The sequence below is a fragment of the Monopterus albus genome, unplaced genomic scaffold, assembly GCF_001952655.1.
Source record: "Monopterus albus unplaced genomic scaffold, M_albus_1.0 scaffold92.1, whole genome shotgun sequence".
Classification (NCBI taxonomy): domain Eukaryota; kingdom Metazoa; phylum Chordata; class Actinopteri; order Synbranchiformes; family Synbranchidae; genus Monopterus; species Monopterus albus.
Genome location: NW_018127972.1, coordinates 2,707,836 through 2,728,266, shown reverse-complemented (window position 1 = coordinate 2,728,266; position 20,431 = coordinate 2,707,836). Strand labels below are relative to the sequence as shown.

At 40.8% G+C, this 20,431-nt stretch overlaps 1 protein-coding gene across 8 annotated transcripts in view; it reads left to right on the top strand.

Annotated features, from left to right (window-relative positions):
• The window catches only part of plekha5 (pleckstrin homology domain containing, family A member 5), a 259,165-nt gene that overhangs the window by 184,230 nt on the left and 54,504 nt on the right, over positions 1 to 20,431 (top strand). For 7 of the 8 annotated variants that reach the window (XR_002275551.1, XM_020608318.1, XM_020608317.1 and 4 more), the window contains 6 exons: positions 5,154 to 5,328; positions 7,425 to 7,529; positions 10,364 to 10,436; positions 15,579 to 15,679; positions 16,879 to 16,994; positions 19,128 to 20,249. Coding sequence is in view for 6 of the 8 variants with exons in the window: in XM_020608318.1 (XP_020463974.1) it covers positions 5,154 to 5,328; positions 7,425 to 7,529; positions 10,364 to 10,436; positions 15,579 to 15,679; positions 16,879 to 16,994; positions 19,128 to 20,249 (1,692 nt within the window). In the remaining 2 variants the exon portion in view is untranslated. Of the gene's footprint in view, positions 1 to 5,153; positions 5,329 to 7,424; positions 7,530 to 10,363; positions 10,437 to 15,578; positions 15,680 to 16,878; positions 16,995 to 19,127; positions 20,250 to 20,431 lie in introns of those variants that run through there. The other variant, XR_002275552.1, reaches the window with a different exon arrangement.

Below are 20,431 nucleotides of genomic sequence, written 5' to 3'. Positions count from 1 at the left end.
TAGTCTGACCCGTCACCCAGGACCTGTTTGCCTTGGGAGACCCTACCAGGGACATATAGCCCCCGACAACATAGCTCCTAGGATCACTCAGGTACTCAAACCCCTCCACCACAATAAGGTGGCGGTTCAAGGAGGGGATTTTGCTACATGCATGATTATTATCACTGTGGCCCTGTGAGCTGACACTCTACTCATCTGTGTAGAGAAGAACTCAGCCCTGCCCTCACGTAAACAGTGACTGACACAGGGAAAATGCAGAAAAGCAAAGTGCAAAATGCAATTTGTAGAGTTGCAGGTTTCCATTTGGTTTCAGTGGAGTAAACGTTTCAGAGAAGCCAGAGGTCTGGCAAAAGAGACGATCAGAGCACTCAGGGGGGATATTTACTAAACCTATTGGAAATTACCATCAGAAAATATTGGGGCACATTTTTTATTTAGCAGCATATTTACCAACACTGATGATGTAAGTGATGTAATTGAATGCACCTCCACTTTGCATCTGCTGCCTGAAGGCTGTTATGCACATGTGGACCCAGAGGAAGTGTAGAAGAAAGTCTAAGTTTACAGCGACCCAACTTTGATATGGTTGAAGAAAGTAACAAACATATTTCGGAAGGGCAGTCACATAGTTTCCTAGCAGACACACCATCTTTTTCATTCAGTAACTGAAGCACAGTCAATTCCTGCAGTGCATTTCTTCTGTTTCTCCACCGCAAAACCCCACTGCCACTCCTTAGTAAATATGAACACATGCAATTTCACTGTTTAGCGCCAGAAAATGAGCCACAAAACCTTAGTAAATATAACCTTCAGTGTGGAATATAGAAGAGAACCTAATCTGCTGCAAGCCATTTGAATGGTTGGCATGCCAGTGGTCTGGCTGAAAAGAGACATAAACAAAACAAAAAGTAGCCTTAAGATGAGAACTCTGAGAGCGCAAACCTTCACCAAGGCAGCTCAGTTTCCCCATAATGCCATTCCACCTAAAAGCAGTATTCCAATGATACTTTGACCCTTGTAATATGATTCACTGACCATGAAAACCTACTGCTGGCATTTGGAATCACATTGATAATATTATTAGCTTGAATGGTATTCAGGAAAAATTATTTTCCTGTATTGGTGGTTTTCTTCAGAATGTAGCACACACAGTAACTTTTGACGATCCATCAGACCTGTTGACACCTACTGAATCTGTTAGTTAGTTTCAGCTAGAATTTGATCTTAGTCCCAAGTCTGTAGTAATATGTGTTGTCTCACAGTGGTCAGTTTTCTGTGAGGCCTATACATTTAAACATTCTAGATCACCACATCTGGAATATTGCTTGGATCAGATCATAATTTACTGTGTGGTAGATCTTATGTGGATGTTGTCTTGCAGTTTTTGTCCAAGCACTCTAGGAATTGTGTATCCAGTTAGAAGCAAAAATATTTAAATTGGTGATTACAATAATCAACATGTGGTTACAGTTAGAGGACTCTGCTCCTTTGATTTTATTATTGTTATGCATGAGTGGAAAACATGGTCTGATGTTGGCACTTGAGGAGAATGTCAGTATAACCCAGACTTATAGGATTTATCATCAAAAGATAATGACTATATGACATACAGTACATGTACATTCTCAAGTTGAGTTTTAGAATAGTAAGGTTTGTTTTACTTGATTATGACTTTTGCCTGGAGTGATAACTCTAATTAAAACAGTAAATTAATGTCTCTATAAAGAGGTTTTTCTATTATAGGAACCTAAAACATGTCACGTCGAGTAATGCTCGTCATGGGTTCTGTGTTTGTTTTCACTACGGTGCGCCAGCTTTGAAGGTGCATTCTAGGAGCTAAATTTGGGCACCCCTCAGGAGGTAGTACTAAAATCAAGTAACAGGAACATGAAGGGGGAGGGTGTGCGTGTGTGCAGAGCAGTAGTCCCAAACCCTCATCCTTACAAACCCTGTACTACACAGTTGGCAGAGCAAAACTCAGTATGTTGTGTGCTCTCAGCAATAATAACAACATAGATCTCACTGAATGCAAATTAACCTTCCAACTTCAGGAATTCCAAGATGTAAGATGACATGTAGTTCTGAACATGTGTTAGAATGAGAACACAAGTCCTTGTTTTTATTTGAGAAAACAGTCAGTTTCACTGAGGTGCCTTGCTTATGTTCAGCTGACCCTAAGAGCAGAGATAAATCAGTCACTGTGTGGTAGTTTTAAACAGACTCAGGGCCCTTGATCCTTCTTTTCCTCATATTAGCTATTGTTCACCTCTTTGACGTGAGGCAAGAAACTTTGAGCTAGTTCAATTTGTCAGGCCAAGCTGATGTAGAGGCATACATCAGAGGTGAAACCCAGAGAATAATAGCTGTGATTCATGTGGCCAGCTGTCTTCCTTCTGTCTGGCATTCTTACTTTCTTTATCTCTGTTTCTCCAGCTCATTCAAGCCACTCTACTCTTGCTCTTGCCCTCATCCACCCTCTCTTTAATGGCCCTAACAGACGCAATGTGTCATTAAGAGAGTGAAGATTGGGTCTGCTTAATGAGATTTTGAGAGGTTCGCTGATTGGCCGGCTGGACTCAGACTGTTTTGGAGACAGATTCTCCCCCAGAGATTAGCAGCCACACTGTCATCTTGCTCGAAGTATCACACACATATGCATCCACCTGCACACACAAATTATTTGGACTGAATGAACTAATTTAACCAAGGGCACATTTGCATCTACCATGTTTGTTTTTTAGTGATGTTCAGTGTTTGTTCTTTAAATGTGGCTCCTTTTGGGCAGGTGAAAACATTCAGGCATTTTCTGCCTATGACCTCTAGCATGAGCTGGATTTCCCAGCAAATCTTGCTGTTTTGCAACAAATAGAGATACAGTCCTGGGGTCACCAAACTGGGCATTCTCCATTCGTCTACTATGTCTTGAGGTTCTGTCAATTAAAATCACAAAACAGAGTAGGCGACAAAGCACAGCCCTGGCAGACCTCAACACCAAAGCGAATGCACTTGCCTTCTTGCCAAGAAGACACCCTGAGAGGCATGTTATATGTTTAGTCCAAGTCTCCAAAGAACACATTGACTGGATGGGTAAACATCAATAATCTCTCTGATATCATTGCAAGAGTGAAGGCCTGGTCCACCCTGATATGACCAGGACAGAAACAGCATTGTATATTGGAAGTACTCATTCCTACTTCTCTTTCCTGCTTTCACGATCATAAACTTGATTTTTAAAATAAAGATATAATTTTTAATGGATTTAACCTAATGGAGGGCTGTGCATCTTTTTATTTGTTTCCCTGTATCTATCTGAACTGGTCCCTTATGGTTGTAATGAGAATTCCTATCATCTGCTGCGTGCCATCCGGACTTAGGACACTGCATTCCTATGTCTAAGGAATTCAAAGTATATACAGTAGCCTACTGCATTTTCATCATCGCTCCATTTTCTATTAGCAGACAGTATCACCATGGATTAGTTGTTAGGTGTTTGCTATATAAAACGAATGGATAATGATGGCCCTGTAATAGGCTGGCAACCTGTCCAAGGTGTACCCTGCCTCTCACCCAGCTGGGATAGGCCCTAGCACCCCCACAGCCCTGTTCAGGAATAAGCGGTATAGATAATGGATGGATGGATGAATATTGATGGTTACTTGGGGTAACAGGATAATATTGCTAACATTATAGACATTCAATAATAACTGTAACCCATTTTTCAACTAGAGAAATGCATTTCCTGTTGTAAATGCGTGTGGATGCTGATATGCTGAAAGATTGTCCTGAAAATGCCTGAAATCAATTGCTGAAACAGCTGAAGGATGAAAAGAAATGGCTGCAGTTGTTTGTTGAATAATCTGATTGATGAGATGCATTAAATACAAGTAGGAATGTCCTTGAAGACCTGAACTTATGAAGTGCCATTTCTCAATCGTGCTGCATTTTATGGACCACCAGTCATTTGTGGCAACATGTGCTGTGCATTTGTAAAGTTTTATATGATAAATGCAAAGGGAATAACATTCAGCTTAGACATTCATCAATGTTAATGTACCAAAAAAAGTAAAATGAAGATTGTTCACGAGTCCCAAATCTCAAGCATGAATCGAGTTTCAGGTGAAGTTTCACATCCCAATCTTTACCTTATAGACCTTATACTGTGGTTCAGTAGTGTAGTGTAGTGCAGTCGTCTCCTAATCGGAGGGTTGGAGGTTGAATCTCGGTGCCTGTAGTCCACATGTCAAAGTGTCCTTGGGCAAGACACTGAACCCCCAGTTTGTCCCCAATGGTTAGAACCATCGGTGTGAGTTGGTGCCAGAGATGGCTGCCTCGGTTCTGTACCGGAAATAAATTCTGTGTGCGTAACATACTTGGCCAAATAACGGTGATTATCCTTATAGAAATATAAGATTGACAAAAACAAGATTTATTGTTAAAGAAGACCATCTGACAGTCAGCAGAACCTCATACTAAGGGCAAATCACAGCCTGGACTGATGCCTGTGCTCATTTAATTCATCATTGTCATGGTTGGTTCAGGTCATGGGAAAAAACAGGGAGAGACACTGCTTTCAAACTTGCAGGTATGGCTTTGCTTAAAGAAAGTAACTAAAAAAAAAGAAACCAGAAAAGTTACAACATAATCAAAACTATGAGGTGTGTAAATCTGTAGGTAAATGTGTATCAGTAAATCAGTAAATGTGTGAGAGGCTGCATGACAGATCTACTGTGCAGTGTTGTGTGAATGAATGAACAAACAGAAAAAGAGCTGCACCGCTGTCCTCCTCCTCTGGACTAAAGATGGTGGGTAGTTATTAGGTAATGAGGAGCACTGGGCCCAGGTGCTCCCTCTCACCCAAATGATGATCCACCCACCTGACACCTGCAAAACAGGGAGGACAGACATGCCACAGGCCCGGGCCGTCACATCATCATCATTATCATTCTTTCCAAGTGAATTATGTTGAGTTTGAAGTTAGATACCTGACCACCTACTTCACCTACTGTATCTTGTGTCAATGCTTAGTACTGGAGTCATGGACGCACACTCCTAGCTCTTACTTTAAATGCTGCATGGTTCTGTTTTTATATAACAGTCAAATGTCTGACTGACTCCCTCTTCTTTGTAACTCTATGTCTCTCGCCCTGTGACAGACCAGCTCCGAAGGCTTTGTCAGAGCAGGGCAGCACCAGTGACAAGAAGGAACGTCCCATGAGCACCATGAGCGAGGCTTCAAACTACACAGGTGGCTCCGACTACAGCACCTTTACTCCCAGCCCTGCCACCACTGTTACTATGGCCGCCGCCACCTCCACCTCATCCACACGGGTCAGTGTCCATCCCAACCAACCTTAACTGTTAAACATAGCTCTGATGAGCAATTGAATCACTGTTCTAAATCAAGGTTTATAATAAATACACTGTTACACTCTGAGGCTCTGACCTCATTCTCATAGGAGTCATAACTTCCTGGAGGTTACACTGGTTACATGGCAGGTGCTCAGAGCCAAGAAATAGCCCTTTATCTGACACATAATCCCTCACAGTAATGAACTGTAGTTTGTACATTTCGGTTTTTGACTTAAGCAAACGAAATATAGTATGTCAGTAAGTGAGCTTGGTAGGCAGCTTCTGTAACTGGTGAACAGCCAGCCTTGCTGTTTCCCCTTTCCTTTGTATGCTAAGCTAATTGGCATCTGGATGTAGCCTTACATTTAATGTGCAGGCATGACTCTCATCTAACACTTCACTAGAGAGAGAATATTCATTTGCCAAAATGTCAGACAGTTGCCTTAAGCTAGTCATTTGCAAGCTGGATTAAACAAAAGAAAGAGCTTCTCAGGTTTACATTATTCCTGATATTTTTTACATTCATTGTTAAAGTTACTGTACTGATAACTGATGGAAAGAATGAAAGGAATTAATGAAAGTGATGAGCACCAATGTTAAACTATCAGCTGTTTGTTTGTTGTTCCTGTAATGCTGTGCTGGAGGTCATCCTGAGGCCATTTATAATGGTAACATGCTGAGTTGTTGCTGATTCCCAGCAACTGTCTTGGAATGTGTCCATGTGGTGTCATAACCTCTCATTTCATGCTGGAGAAGTTAGAGTACAAAGCAGGCTAAGTCAGCTGTATTAGCACTAAGCCTGTCTTCTGCACAGGTCACTGTGCATGGTCACTGTTAGACTGAACAGCATGTCCATTTATAAATGCTTAATAAGCCGCACAGTGTAGAGGAAATAAATATGCATGGGTAGATCAAATAAAAAGTTCAGTGCTTTCATTAATAAGTGATGCTTTGCTTCTGCTTACACTGGCCAAAAGAAAGTATAATGCTGCTTACTGTATCTACATGTATACATGAGGCATCATTATTTATAACTGAGTGAACAGGTCCAGGCCCGTGGGTCCCCAGAGGAAGGTTTTAAAAAGAACAACCCAGAGACTACCTATAGAACAAGATGCATTTTAGAATAAAGTTCAAAACAGCCATAAAGTAGCTTATGTTTTACCTCTGCAGTGTAAATTACTACACTATGTGTTTTCAGTTTGCAGAAAGAACATGATACAGCCAGCAGTTTCTCCTAAAACTGCATTTGGCACAAAAATGTTCAACGGGAAATTTCTACAGCCCCAAATGAAAAAAAGCTGGGACAGTAAAATCCAAATTAGAACAGAAAATAGAGATTTGCAAATCATCTGTGTCCTATGTTACATTGAAAACAACACAACATCACATTATTTGATGTGACATCTCATCAGTTTTATTCTTTGTTCAAAATAAACACTATTTTCAGGTTTCATTTTGATTTTTCTTACCGTCCCAACTTTTTCTGATTTGAGGTTGTAGTGTAAAAACATAATCACTTTATGTACAGAGGAAAGGTTGAATAATAAAACAATGACCCAGTCAGAAGACATTCAGAGCTGACGGTGCTGGTAGAAGATAAGTCAGAGGGTCACCAATAACCTTAGAAAGCTTTACTCAAACAAATACAGTCATAACATGACAGCTATGGCAAATGATTCAACAGTAATTTCATCCTATTTGCAATGAATTTAGACTCAAAGGACTTCTTGTATCTTTCTGCTCTTGGCTGACATAAAAGAGATTTTTGTGCTATAGTGCTGCATTTTTCAGTAAGCGAGCCATGATATATGGAGAATGAGCAATATGCTTTGTTTAATGAGCTGAATACATCTGCTACTGTTGTTGCTTTTTATAGTTCTCCCTGCTGTGTTCACTCTCTAGGAGATGTAAGATGAAAATACTAGCACAACTTGGATTTTTTGGAAGGTTTATAAAATAGTATGTGTGAATTACCTATTCAAAAATGTACATTTCAATGTCTGTAATGCAATTTTGTCTGTAGAGCTGAACATAATATAAACTTACAGATTCTCTCATATATTATTTGACAGCCTTCTAGGTCTTCCAAAAAGGTTCACAACTTTGGCAAGAGGTCCAACTCCATCAAGAGGAACCTTAATGCCCCAGTGATCAAGAGCAACTGGCTTTACAAACAGGTAGATATTATGGGATGTGTTATGGGAACTGAGAGTGGGCAGACAGACGACTGGTAATAGCATATAGCTTAATAGTCTATTGCAATGTGAAAGGTGCACACATAAGAACATACAGTATATAAAAAGTACTAGTATTTTTCACTGTACTTTTTACTTTTTGTTGCTACATTAAATCACAGTAGCTACAGAGCTGGATTTAAGACTTGGTTGGTGTAACATAGAATTAACTATAGACTGGAGGCAGGGGCTTTTTAACCACATTAAAGATGTGGTATAATGGAAAAAAAAGAGGTTTGAGATGGATGGCTCAGGGTGATGGTAGAGGTCCCCCTTTACTGTCAAATGACTAAACTCTGTCTTTGCTGTTTTTACATTATTTAAAGTTTGAAATCTCTCGCTTCGAGAGCGAGTAGTTTTGAAACTATGCCTGGTGTGACGTAACGCCCAACCGTGGAATCAGGATAAGCCCAGCCGCTGATCAGCGCTACACAGAAAGCATAGGGAGCAAAATGAAAATAGCTACGTATGCTAAATCCAAGCTAGCTGCCTCCTGCTGTGTTTGAAACATTACTTTATTAAGAAACTGAAACATGACCCTATTGTTCTGAAACGTCCAGCTGAAGTCTCTAGTCTGCAACAGCAGCTTCCTCTCTTTCCCATTCAGGATCAGACTCTGGTTCATATATCTCCATATACTGTCATGTGTGTGCAGCCATTATGAAAGGTAAAGAGAAACAGCAACCTTAAGAGGTCTTGCATTATCCATTAGATCCTATTATGATTGGCTGGGGTTGAAAATGAATCATCACCTCAGGCCAGTCAGAGTAGGTGCTCATAAATAATGTAATTTCTGTGTTAATGACTTCTGAAGCAGCCCGCTGGAGAACAGAGGGGAATCTGGGCTGTTTTTAAAGATAGATCTAGAGAAATCTGAACACATTTTGGTGAATAAAATGTCACAAATATGTTTAAAATATACCCAGTGTTTATAAAAATAGGTCAAAAATAGTCATAATACCACATATTTAACATGTTTATCTGGTTTATTACACACACACACAGATAGAGAGACGTGAAAAATAAGAGCTACAATAAATGACTTTGTGCAGGATCCTGAAATTTGTAGGTATTTTATTGGAGTTCTGTTCATTCATTAAAGCAACAATTTAGCACCCTATATATCAAATCAAAGTACCAAACATCATGAGAAGTCATTAAGCTAACTACCCCTAGCAAACACTATGAACTAATAGACCAGTTAAACAAAATGGCTATAAAGGTTTGTGGTCTTCTACTATTTTCAAAATCACTGACAGTTATTCAGTGGGTCAGAAGCATTGAATCTGACTCTGGATCCTGTTTGTGCTGCAGGGCTTCACTGGACATTACAGTAGTTAACCATAGTTTGAGGCTCGGCTTGTCTCTCATTACATTTCCACCTATTTTCTGCAGGCTAGTCAGTTCTTATCGCCCCATTGGGGTCTACTGTGGGGCAATTTTTCAAGTGGTCTGTGAACCACTGACCACTGCATACTGCCCCGAAGACAGCTGTTAGGTATTTTTAGTCAGATAGAAATTGGATAGATACTTTATGTATTAGAAATGTTTAGTGGAGATAGGATGTCTAGTTAGACTGTTAAATGCTTAGGCATGCTTATGAGTTTCTACAGGGAACATCTGGTCAAGGATAACTAGAGAGAAGAGTTGATGACCGTCAGCAGACAGGATGTTTAATATTATTATTATGACGTGTATAACTGTAGCCTTAGCCATAATATGTTCTTATGTTTGAGTCATGACATGTTACTAGAGGTCGTGAGAATGTTTTTAGCTACACACCACTTAATCAACAGACACACACATTCACACGTTGATTTGCTTCATGTTTTGACTACTGCTATGACCAGCTGCAAAGCTGGTAACAGAGACGTCTCGGTTGACGTTTCTGTGTAGTATGGGGCTAGCCCAACCGAGGGGATATAATGTACAGGCCAGGTGGGTTCAGGGCCTTTCATCTTTCATCTGCCTGTGTGCAGGTTGGAGGTGCAAGATACCTGAGCGTGTAATGTTAATTTTTGCCTGTGTTCATGGAATAAATCAGCACTGTTTTGTAATTACTTGGACTGCCTCGTCTCTCAGAGTCAGTGTGGTAAAAAGTACCGGGTACAACACAGCCTTATTGAACACTGTTCAACTCAGCCTTCAGACCTCACTAAGAACCACTGTCAATAACCTCCATCTCAGCCTCGCCTCCTGTGCCACCACTCACTGTATGACATCAAGACGAAAATCGATTCACTTCACACGAGCCAACTCCTCTTCTCTTCCCCATAGACCTGTCAGGCAGAGTGCTCATTCATAGAGGAAATGTCATCATTGTTTACCCAAAGCCGCTGACCTCAAGATCTGTGGCTGGACACGACACATCACAAACAGCACTAAAACCCAAGTGGAATGAGCAAATGGTCTTGAAAAACATGGCACTGTAGCTGCAGTCATTACGGCACTGGGGGGGGGTGGGGGGGGAACCAAGTGTAGAAAGCAAAGCACAAGCCTTCACCCTGAGCACCACAGAAAGAGAAATTTGTCACTGCATTATGAAGAGATAAAACAGAGCAATTTGTCTCAGAGGAGGAGATAGAAGCTGGCTAATAGAAGCAGCCAGAGGGAGAGACAGCGAGGGTGTCAAGAGGAGGGAAGTGAGGGGAGATCAAACAAGGGAGAAAAAACTGTGTCTGTGTGTGTTAGAGAGAGAGAGAAAGAGAGGGTGTGTTCTCTATAATTACTTCAGTTTGACTGGCTGGCTGATGGTCTGTGACCTTTGACCCCTGCAGGACAGCACTGGCATGAAGCTGTGGAAGAAGAGGTGGTTCGTTCTGTCAGACATGTGCCTCTTCTACTACCGTGGTACACACACACACACACACACACACACACATATACATATGCAAATCCAAATTTAGGATGCAGGCTGATAATTCCATTTGATTTTAAAATCAAGAGCTTTTTATAGTCAGAGGAGACTGAGTTCATATTTTGTTCAAGGACATTTCAAGAAAACATATTTATTATATAAAGAATCATACTGCTCGTGCTTGAAGACCACCGCATCTTCTCATTATCTCTCACAGACGTATGACAAATTAAAGAAAAAAGTTGTGTGAGCAAACATAATAAATGAAGATTATGGATTCACTGATCCAAAGTGTCAACTTGGTATCTACCCCAGTTTTCTTTTCCACCCCCTTCATTTCTGAATGTTAGCCCTTTATTGTGAAACCAGAAGTGTTGATAGTGCAGCTGCCACACACGGGGAAAAATTACTTGATGTTGTCATTTTAAAGGTCAGTTTTCTGCACCTTGTTTTAGAAGTCATTCTGAAGATTTGTTAAAAAGCTTCTTGGTGGATTTTGCTTTTATTTGACAATGACAGCAGAGATACTTAGTGGAAAAGTAAAAAGAGAGAGAAGAGTATGACAGGCAAAAGCCCCCTGGACATTAGAGCTGTTTTCAGACATGGGATACAGGGGATAGGTCAAGTGTCCATATCGCTTAAAAGTAGCTGTCCTTGCTTTGACCCACAGTTGCAATGCCCACGCTGCAATTTAGAACTTTATGTTCACAAAAGCACATCTGTTCCTCCTTCATATCTCCTAAACTCTTGAGAGAGATTTTTCCATCTCCATAAATTGACAAATTAGCTGTTCCCAGAGTGCAATCAGCAGCCGCTTTCATGACAGACCCAGAGGAGAATTGGATGTTTATTGGCTTAGCCAGCCAGAGATGAGAGAGAGGAGGTGTCCTCAGGAAGGACAATGGCGTGCTCGGCTTTCCAATAACAACTTTTTCATTTTTCCCCACCTTGCTTTACTACTTTATTCTAAGTACCCTCTGTCACTCAAGTTTGGATGTGTCTGTAGAGTTTGGACTTGTGCATTTTATATGAGCAACGACAATAAGCATTCATCCTACTGCAAGGTTCTGCTAATGTATTCATTGTGTTTACATATAGTCTTGTAATTCTGTTAGAATGGGGATATGCAGTATGTAAACTTCAAACTCAGGTTTTACGGTTACAGCTTCATAAGCAGATTTAGAGTTATCCAAAAATAATTTAATGAAATAAAAGTACTGTTGTTTTAAAGCAGTTTTGCTCAAGCAAAAATAAAATGACTTATTAAAATTCAATTAAAAGTAACAAATAAGTGATTTAAAATGTATTCCTAATAAATGTTTGTGTTACTTTTTAATATGGGGGCTGAAGAAGACATGTTACATGGCTCTTTCTCTTAGGCATAACATTTCCTGTTATGCCATTTATAAAGTGTATGATAGTGCATGTATAATGACTGACAAACACAAATTTTCTTCAAAAACTGTGCATCCTTGATTAGAGACTGGTTGGGGAATATTTCCTAAGGATTTGCTGCTCATTTTCTGGCACTAAACAGTGAGATTGTGTGTGTTCTTATTTACTAAAGAGTCGTAGTCTCTGGAAAAAGAGAAGAAAAGAAGCATCGCAGGAATTTTCGGGTCTCATGAAATATGTATTTTAAGGCATAATTGCTCAAGGATGCAAAAACTGGGAGGAGAGAATGAAAATATATACAAATACTCTCAGCACCTGATTTACAGAGGAAACCGTGGCTGAAGTGTAACCTCAGGAGAAAGCAGGTGTTAATTTTGCGGCACTGTTGCCAGCGTGGCAGCTGTCATTCATCCTACACCTCGTCAGAATTAAGATCATGTATGAGGAGGGAGGTGTTTTTAAATTGCATCGCTCATTTGAGGAGAATGTGAGAGACTTTCTCAGGCTTTCAGATCAGACCATGCTTTAATTAATCACTGAACAAAATAAAAGATGATTTGTCAGCTACAAAATATGCTTCTTGATTTCTTCAATCATATTAAAGTTCAGTTACAGTGAACACACTCTTTTCTGTTGTCCCTCTGGTCCACCTGTGCGCAGCGCAGGCACGTCCTAACTAGCTAAAGCACATTCCAATTAACACTGCTGTGGCTCTGCTCCTTTAAGTCATTAGTGTTGGTAAATATGTCACTAAATAAAAAAATTGTTATGCCACAATATTTTCTACACCTGACGGTGATTTGCGACGGGTTTAGTAAATATCCTTTGTTCTTTGTGCACTGACGTTGAAATGGTTCCTCAAATGCAGAAGATTTTTTTTAAAGCATCCTCAGAAAAATTTGATTGACATTCATATGAATTCATAACATTTCCAGTTTTCTGTAAACCTGTAGTATTATGTGATTATTTCCACATTTATCTATAAGCTGAGGCTGTTTGCAAACAGAAATAAACAAGCACAAAATGATGTTTCTGCCTTTATATTGGATGCAGTGTCCAGTAAATTTGCATCCAAATGTGTATTCACCTCACCTACTGATACTCTGATGGCTTGCATTTATATAACTATTAAGATGTATTTGAGTCATTTGTCTGCTTTAAATGTCTTAACAAACAGGCACAGTCTTGGTGAATGGACATAGTATGTGTAGCACCAAGGTGTCAACACAGTTATCAACCAGTCTGGCCAGGTTTTGTCTAGCGAATTCACCATGATGCCCTCAGGCAGCCATTATCGTGAACCTCTCGGCAGAACTAACTGATTTTCAGTCTTTTGTCTTTTATTACTTTTGCTATTAGGCTGTTAAACACTGATAGCACTCAATTTACACTTAATTTAAATTCTAGAGTCCTGTTTGTTTGTTTTTGTAGTTAATTTATTTCTATTAGGATTTACATTTTACTTCATCCATTATTGACCATTAGTTCTAACTACTAATAAATGTGTTACTTTTTAATATGGGCAGCACGGTGGCACAGTGGTTAGCGCTGTTGCCTCACAGCGAGAAGGTTCTGGGTTCAGGCCCCGGGTTCAGGCCCCACCTGGGACCTTTCTGTGTGGAGTTTGCATGTTCTCCCCGTGCTTGCGTGGGTTCTCTCTGGGTACTCCGGCTTCCTCCCACAGTCCAAAGACATGCAGCTTAGGTTGATTGGTGTCTCTAGATTGTCCATAGGAGTGCATGCATGTGTGTGGTTGTTCGTCCATGTGTTAGCCCTGCGATGGATTGGCAAGCTGTACCTTACTGGCCGGGATTGGCTCCGGCCCCCCTCCACAACACTGTTCAGGATAAGCGGTCCAGATATTGCATGGATGGAAGTAATTTATTTATCCATATATATATATGCACACAAGTTATTCTTGTAATAAAGTTTGTGTATACCAGATTAAAAATAAAAATTATTCAATACTTGTGAGTCTTGCCAGATCCCGGTCACAACAAAAATAAAACTAAATATGTAATAAACAATAATTATCCTTCAAACAAATATTTATTATTTATCATGATCAGAGTTTTTGGTTACAGCATCTCCAGACACTGATTGTTAGGAATATACTGTATCTGAACACAAGTAAGTTTGCAGGACATATTTACAACCTCATTCAGCCTGGTAAAACTGGAACGTTGAAATATAAATTACTCTAAGAGACCCCCATTCACATGGTAGTGTATACACACAGCATTTCTGCACATGCCATTTTACTCATCCCCTCTCTTTCTAACTCATTTACTGTGCATTTGTTCTGTATCTCAATAATTCAGCAGCATGGGCTCACCATGCAGGCTCATCTAAAGTAAACAGTAGCACAGGCTGGAGCCTCTGTAGGTCTTTGCTGCATTTGGTGCAGTGGACCCTTTTCTGCCTGCGTCATACTGTCTCTTAATTTGTAGCTTGCATCGAAGCAGCGTCGTGCTGTAGAGAGCACCGAGAGGTGTCAGAACGATGCAGTCAACAACATGAATCAGCTCGGGTTATTGTTACAGGGCCGTTTTTCATGTGGCATCAATGAATACTTACTTGATTAGAGCAGTCAACTATAATACATTCATGGCCGCCTTTCACATCTTTTGCACTTTGCAGCTGTTTTGCTTTTGATGTGTGAAGAAAATGTGTTAAAACATGAAGAAAAAAAATAAAGGAAGAACAGAAGCAGAAGCTGTGTTTGCCATGTGCTGCAGCCTGTGGAGAGCCCATCCTGAGCCGCGTGTGTTCCATACTGTGTACCACACACAGGGAGGAAAATAATAGCATAGTTCTTGCAGGAAGTAAATAGAGCTCATAGGGATGTTCCAGTCATCTCATTCTCGCTCTCTGTCTCTGCCTGCTGTGGACTGATAAACCTCAGTACATTTTGTCCCATTATCACACCATTGACTAAGCAACGGAAGACCTCCATGTTCTTGGAGTCAAAGGCACAACTTGACCACGTGTTTCAAATAATACCAATCTCTTAATATTTACCACAAGTAAATATTCAGTTATACTGGATTTGTATTATTATGTTTCAAAATGTGGTATACTGTGTATTACATCTCCATATTGAAATCATGTTTCATAGCGCAAGCAGTCTCTGACAGTTCTGTATAGTGTGTTAATGCTGCATAGGCAGTGGGTGGTGAAACACTAACCTACTAGAAGGAGCATAGTATCAGCATAGTATCACATGTAGGTGTAAGGAACTCCCACACAATTCTTTGTATAGTGATGAAAACCTACTCACATGAGACTTGTCTCTTTTATGTGGTATGATGTCCAGATACTTACGGACTGGTTTGTGTGTCTATCCAGTGCTGTACCTTTATGTGTTAGAGAGATTCTTTAGAGTTCAATCAGAGCAAAGCTTTGTCCACCAAACTCTATCTACTCATTTCTGTAAATTCTTTCAATTCTTCAATTCAATGGAAGTTTCTCATATCTGAAGCAACCCAGTGTTCTATTTGGTGAATTATTTCACCTTGGAAATTCAACAAGTTGACAGCCAAATTAAAAAGAACAAAAACCCCAAAGACAATGAACCAAAGATACTGCAACTACAGCCTACTTTGAAACAGATGAATCCTTATTGATGTCTACTGAACCTGAGCCAGATGCACACACTACTTTAGAGTAAGTCGAAGTGGCATGGATCCAAATGCCTGCCTCTAGTATTAAACTCATGACCTTCCATTTCTTTGCTGCAGATGAGAAAGAGGACAGCATCCTGGGAAGTATCCTGCTGCCCAGCTTTCACATCTCCATGTTGTCAGTGGATGACCACATCAGCAGAAAATATGCCTTTAAGGTAAAATACAAGTGTTTTTTGTATAGTTTACTGTGTTCAACTCTCAACAGGTTCTCAGTTTTGTTGTTTGTTTTATTGTTGGTTTATAAAGGAAGGATTCAAGATTATGGGAAATACACATTTGCTTTTTGTTGTGAGATGAGAAGATGGATAGCAGTCTCTGTGTTCAGTGCTGGATATATTTAGCATTTCTTAGCATAAACACCGGAAGCAGGGGGAAACGGCTCGCCTTGCTCTGTCCAATGTGAAAAAGTATACTCCACTGTGGTTGGAAGGGGGCCTCAAAGCCTGTCAACCGTCTGACAAGCAGTTGTGAGGGAGTATACAGATGCGTTTAAGCTCAAAAATGAACATATTTCCCATTTGTTTAATCTGTAGTGAACAGAAATATAAAAAGTCTGTGGTTGGGAGCTGAAACATCCTCTTGTGTAGCCTCCTCTAGCAGGGATCACCAAATAGTGTCAGCGGGTACTGAGTTTGGTCTTTGTAAAGGCACGCTGGTACAACATGGCAACCTCGCTGCGGATGTTGGGATGGTTTCGCCACTACAACACAAAAACAGTTCTTTCCCATAACTTTCACAATTTATTGTTTTTATGTATGAGTCCAGAACAAAAGCTAGATGATTATATTATTGAACTTTAGAGGTGTTGCTCAGCAGACTTATTTGCATTGGTCAGAGTGAGGGGGCTGCGGCCCCCTGCTTCCCATCTTTAGGCTAAGCTAGGCTAACTACATACTGACTCTAGGTCTGCACTTGACAAACAAGCATGAGATTGGTATTGATCTTCTCACCTCACACCAAGAAAAGGAGAAGTGAAGAAGCATTCCCAAAATGTTTAATTACTTTTTTAAGATGGTAGTGTACTTGTCTTTCAGTAAACCTAGATTCCCTCTAAGTTGATGTTATGAAAATTAATGATTGGGACTTGGGGCTACTGCGCAGAGCCTCATCAGTACACAGTGCACACCTCAGTGTCCTCTTTATTTACACAGCATTACCTTTGCTAAGATATACACCTTAAAGAACCCTGAGGGAATGATATAAAGACCCCTTGCTGGTACCTCAAGGTCACTATCCAGAGCTGTTTCTTACACTGCTATGTTATCTCCTCCTCTCCCTCTCTATCTATCTGTTTCATCTCCTCCTATTTATCTGTCCCTCTCACCGTCAATAACCCCCAACCCTACACTGGCAGGCCACTCACCCCAACATGCGGACATATTATTTCTGCACTGACACAGCCAAAGAGATGGAGTCCTGGATGAAAGTCATGACAGACGCTGCCCTCGTCCACACTGAACCAGTCAGAAGGTTGGTGATCACCACAGGGAAGCACCCACACATAGATACGATTGTTAAGTAATGATATTTGAAAGACAAAGCCACTGTAGTTTACCCACATATGCATTCATATTCTCCCGATAGGAGTGGGATAATTTCCTGGGGGCTGTATTTATGAAGTATTTTATTAAATTACTAGAGTCACCCTAAATGCCTCTAAAAGTGCTTAGTTAAGAGCTTCCTTAATGAGGGGACATGGCGAAGTTGAGCTGGTTGACAGTGTGTTGGATGATTAACATAATTTTTTGTAAATAGCATTATAAGAAAAAATTTAAAGGGAAACACAATTAAACCTAATGAACACAAACAAATAGCGCACATATTTTTATTATGTTGGATTTAATTAACTATGTGGATGTGGAGTGAGACGCAGCAGCCTGCAAGGACATGCACAATCCTTCTCCAATTGACATCTGTCTGGAACATGCAGTCACTAGAGGAGACAGGAATCATGAGTCACATATCACAAGGTGTAATGAAGCACTCACTGAGGAATACAACTAAAGACTCATTAAGGACATTGCCCGATCACACTGCACATGTGAACTCCTCATAATCTCTATTTATACTTATACGCATGCAAAAGGCCTCAAATGATTGTGTAAATTTGATTGATTGATTGATTGATTGATTTATTCTTTCAAACATGCAGAACAGAACAGAACAGAACAATGAACAAATGACAATAACACACATGATTACACATATCCAACCAATACTAATTCAAAATCAGTTTGCTTACACCTAATACATGTTTGAATGGAGTAGGAAGAAGTCAAATCCTTTCAGACATGGTACCCCTGCATTTGCAGGCTACATGTAGCCGTGTAGCAGTTGTTTTTTGGCATTAGGACATAGAGCTGCTGTGCACAAAATTGCGGGCAAGGCTTTGTTCAAACACAGCAGGACCTACACCCCCAACATTCACAGCAACATGGTGTTCAACAGTGAGAATGAACTGTGGGTGGCTGGAAATTTTCTGTTACTTCATGGTACTAAACCGTATCTTCTTTGTACCAGTTCAAAATAAACTTTGCACCAGCAGGCAGTTTATGTCCTGCTTGATAGTGATTGGTTTTAAAATTTTGCGCTGTTGCCTAGATGTGAAACAGCAGGTAAACATTTAGGTAGAGGTTTATGTCTGGAAAAGGCTATATAAAAAGTAAGTTCAGTCCTTAGCTCCTCCAGCTAGCCAATCCTGGTGTGACGTGAGTCTGAATGTTGAAAGATGTGGGGCAAAGGCTAAAAAAACCATTATAAAGCCTCATCCGGTTCTTTCAAACCAGGAACTCAGAGGGACGACTCAGACCACTTGAGTATATAAAAAATATAACCGTGCTGGTTTATTCAAAGAGTCACAGGCAAGAATTCACACTTCCAGTCCAGAGATCTTCCAACCCCCAGGCTGCAAAAGCAGCCCGGAAACCCAAAAGACCCCGAACCAAGCATTGCTATACAATATTAATCCTTTCTGGGCTGTCGAACCGTGACGTCACCCGATAAGCAAGCCTTGCAGCTGCTATAACGTTTAGCCAAAACATGAGGAAAAGTCAAGGTGCGTGACTGTTGTTTTCGTGGTGTGTATCTAAAACAATTGGACATAACCTTACACATTAAGACAAATATTAAGACTAGCATTACAGTTGACACTAACAGCAGTTTTCCTGTAACCTTGACGTGCCTGCAGTCTGCACTGCAGGCTGAATAGTTAACAGCCTAAGCTAGTCACCCTGTCTGCACTAAACATTCCTAGACAACAAATCTCTGAATATCTATCTAACTAAGAAATAACCTAACAGGGGGTAGGTGCTTTCTGAAGCTATGTGACATGCAGTTCTGCAAGTTTAAAGCCTTGTTTATGGATATGAAATAGTTCTTCTCTATTATTAATATGCCAGTACTACTGAACCCAAACTCCATCCTGTCCTGCACTGTAAGGGGTTTCAAACAGAGTTCAGAAACATTTAAGAAGGCCAGAAAGCATGGGTGAGATGGAAGTGCTGTGAGAAAAAGCACAGGACTTCTGACTCTAAAGTTACTTTTGAAATTTATTAGAAAACTGCATGTGTTATTCTTTGCCTTATTGCTGTTCTTTCTCCTCAGACTGGATAAGTTGAAAGTAGATCAGCGGACGACTCAGGAGTTGAACAATTTACTGAACCACAGAGTCCTAACCAAGCCCGAGATCCAGAACAACGAACGCAACCGTGAGCCTGTACGACATCACTCCCTATCTCGAGTCGATGACAAACGGCAAAAAGATCTTGAGAAACACAATGGCCAGAGGGAGCGGGAGTATTACACACTGCAGAGAGATGGGGAGCGGTACTCTTTGAAGAAAGATGGGGTGAGCTACATGCTTCAGAAGGATGGAGAGAGGTATCTCCTTCATAAGGATGGAGAGAAGTACCTGCTGCGAAAAGATGGAGACAAATATTCACTGCAGAAAGATGGAGAAGTATATGCCATTCACAGGGATCTGGAACAGTACGCCACTCAGAAAGTGGATGAAAAGTATGCAGTGACGCCAACAGAGGAGAAATACGCGCCATCTAAAGATGGAGAGAAGTATTTGCTTACTAAGGATGGAGAAAAATACGCATTGCAGAAAGTTGGTGACCGGCACACACTCCAAAAAGATGGACAGAAACATGTTTCTCAAAAGGAAGTGAAGAGACAGCTGTCATTAAAAGAGACAGACAGGTACAGCACAGTAAGGGACACGGAGAATAAATATGGTACCATACAGGTTGTGGACAAATATGGTGCTCTCAAAGAAGTGAAAAAATACAGTACGCTACGAGAAGGGGATAAATATGTTTCGCTCAGAGATGCAGAGAAGTATGCTACAGTTCGTGATGGGGATAAATATGGCTTCCAGAGAGACCCGAGTGCAGAGAGGTCTCTGACTAAGATTAGTAGCATCAAGCTGCAGCCTGCCCAGGCTGCTGCCATCGCAGCTGCGGTGTCTGCATCTCGCCAGGGCCAGGCCAACCTCAAAGCGCAAAAGCCTGCACAGGTTAATGGCTCAGGGTCGGTGGTGGGGGAGCAGACCAGGGACTCCAGCGTGGCAGAGGTGGATGGCAGCCTCACCAGGGCTCCAGTGAAGTCCCCTGCTCCAGTGCAGGAGCCAGAGAGGGGTCTGTCTAGGACCAATTCCATGCAGCAGCTGGAGCGCTGGGTCCGCACACACAGAACAAGAGGACTGGATGATGACAACAGGAGGTGAGATAGACCGAGTGTGAGTTCACATGTGCATGTGGGTTTATAATTCTATTGTTCTGTTTGTGGAAATATTTTGGGCTTTACAGTTTGAGACTGAGGGCTTTTTGGTGTAGTGAGGACATTTTGTCCAGTCATCTCTTCTTCAAGGGTCTATGAGGACCTGGACACGTTTCATTGTTTCC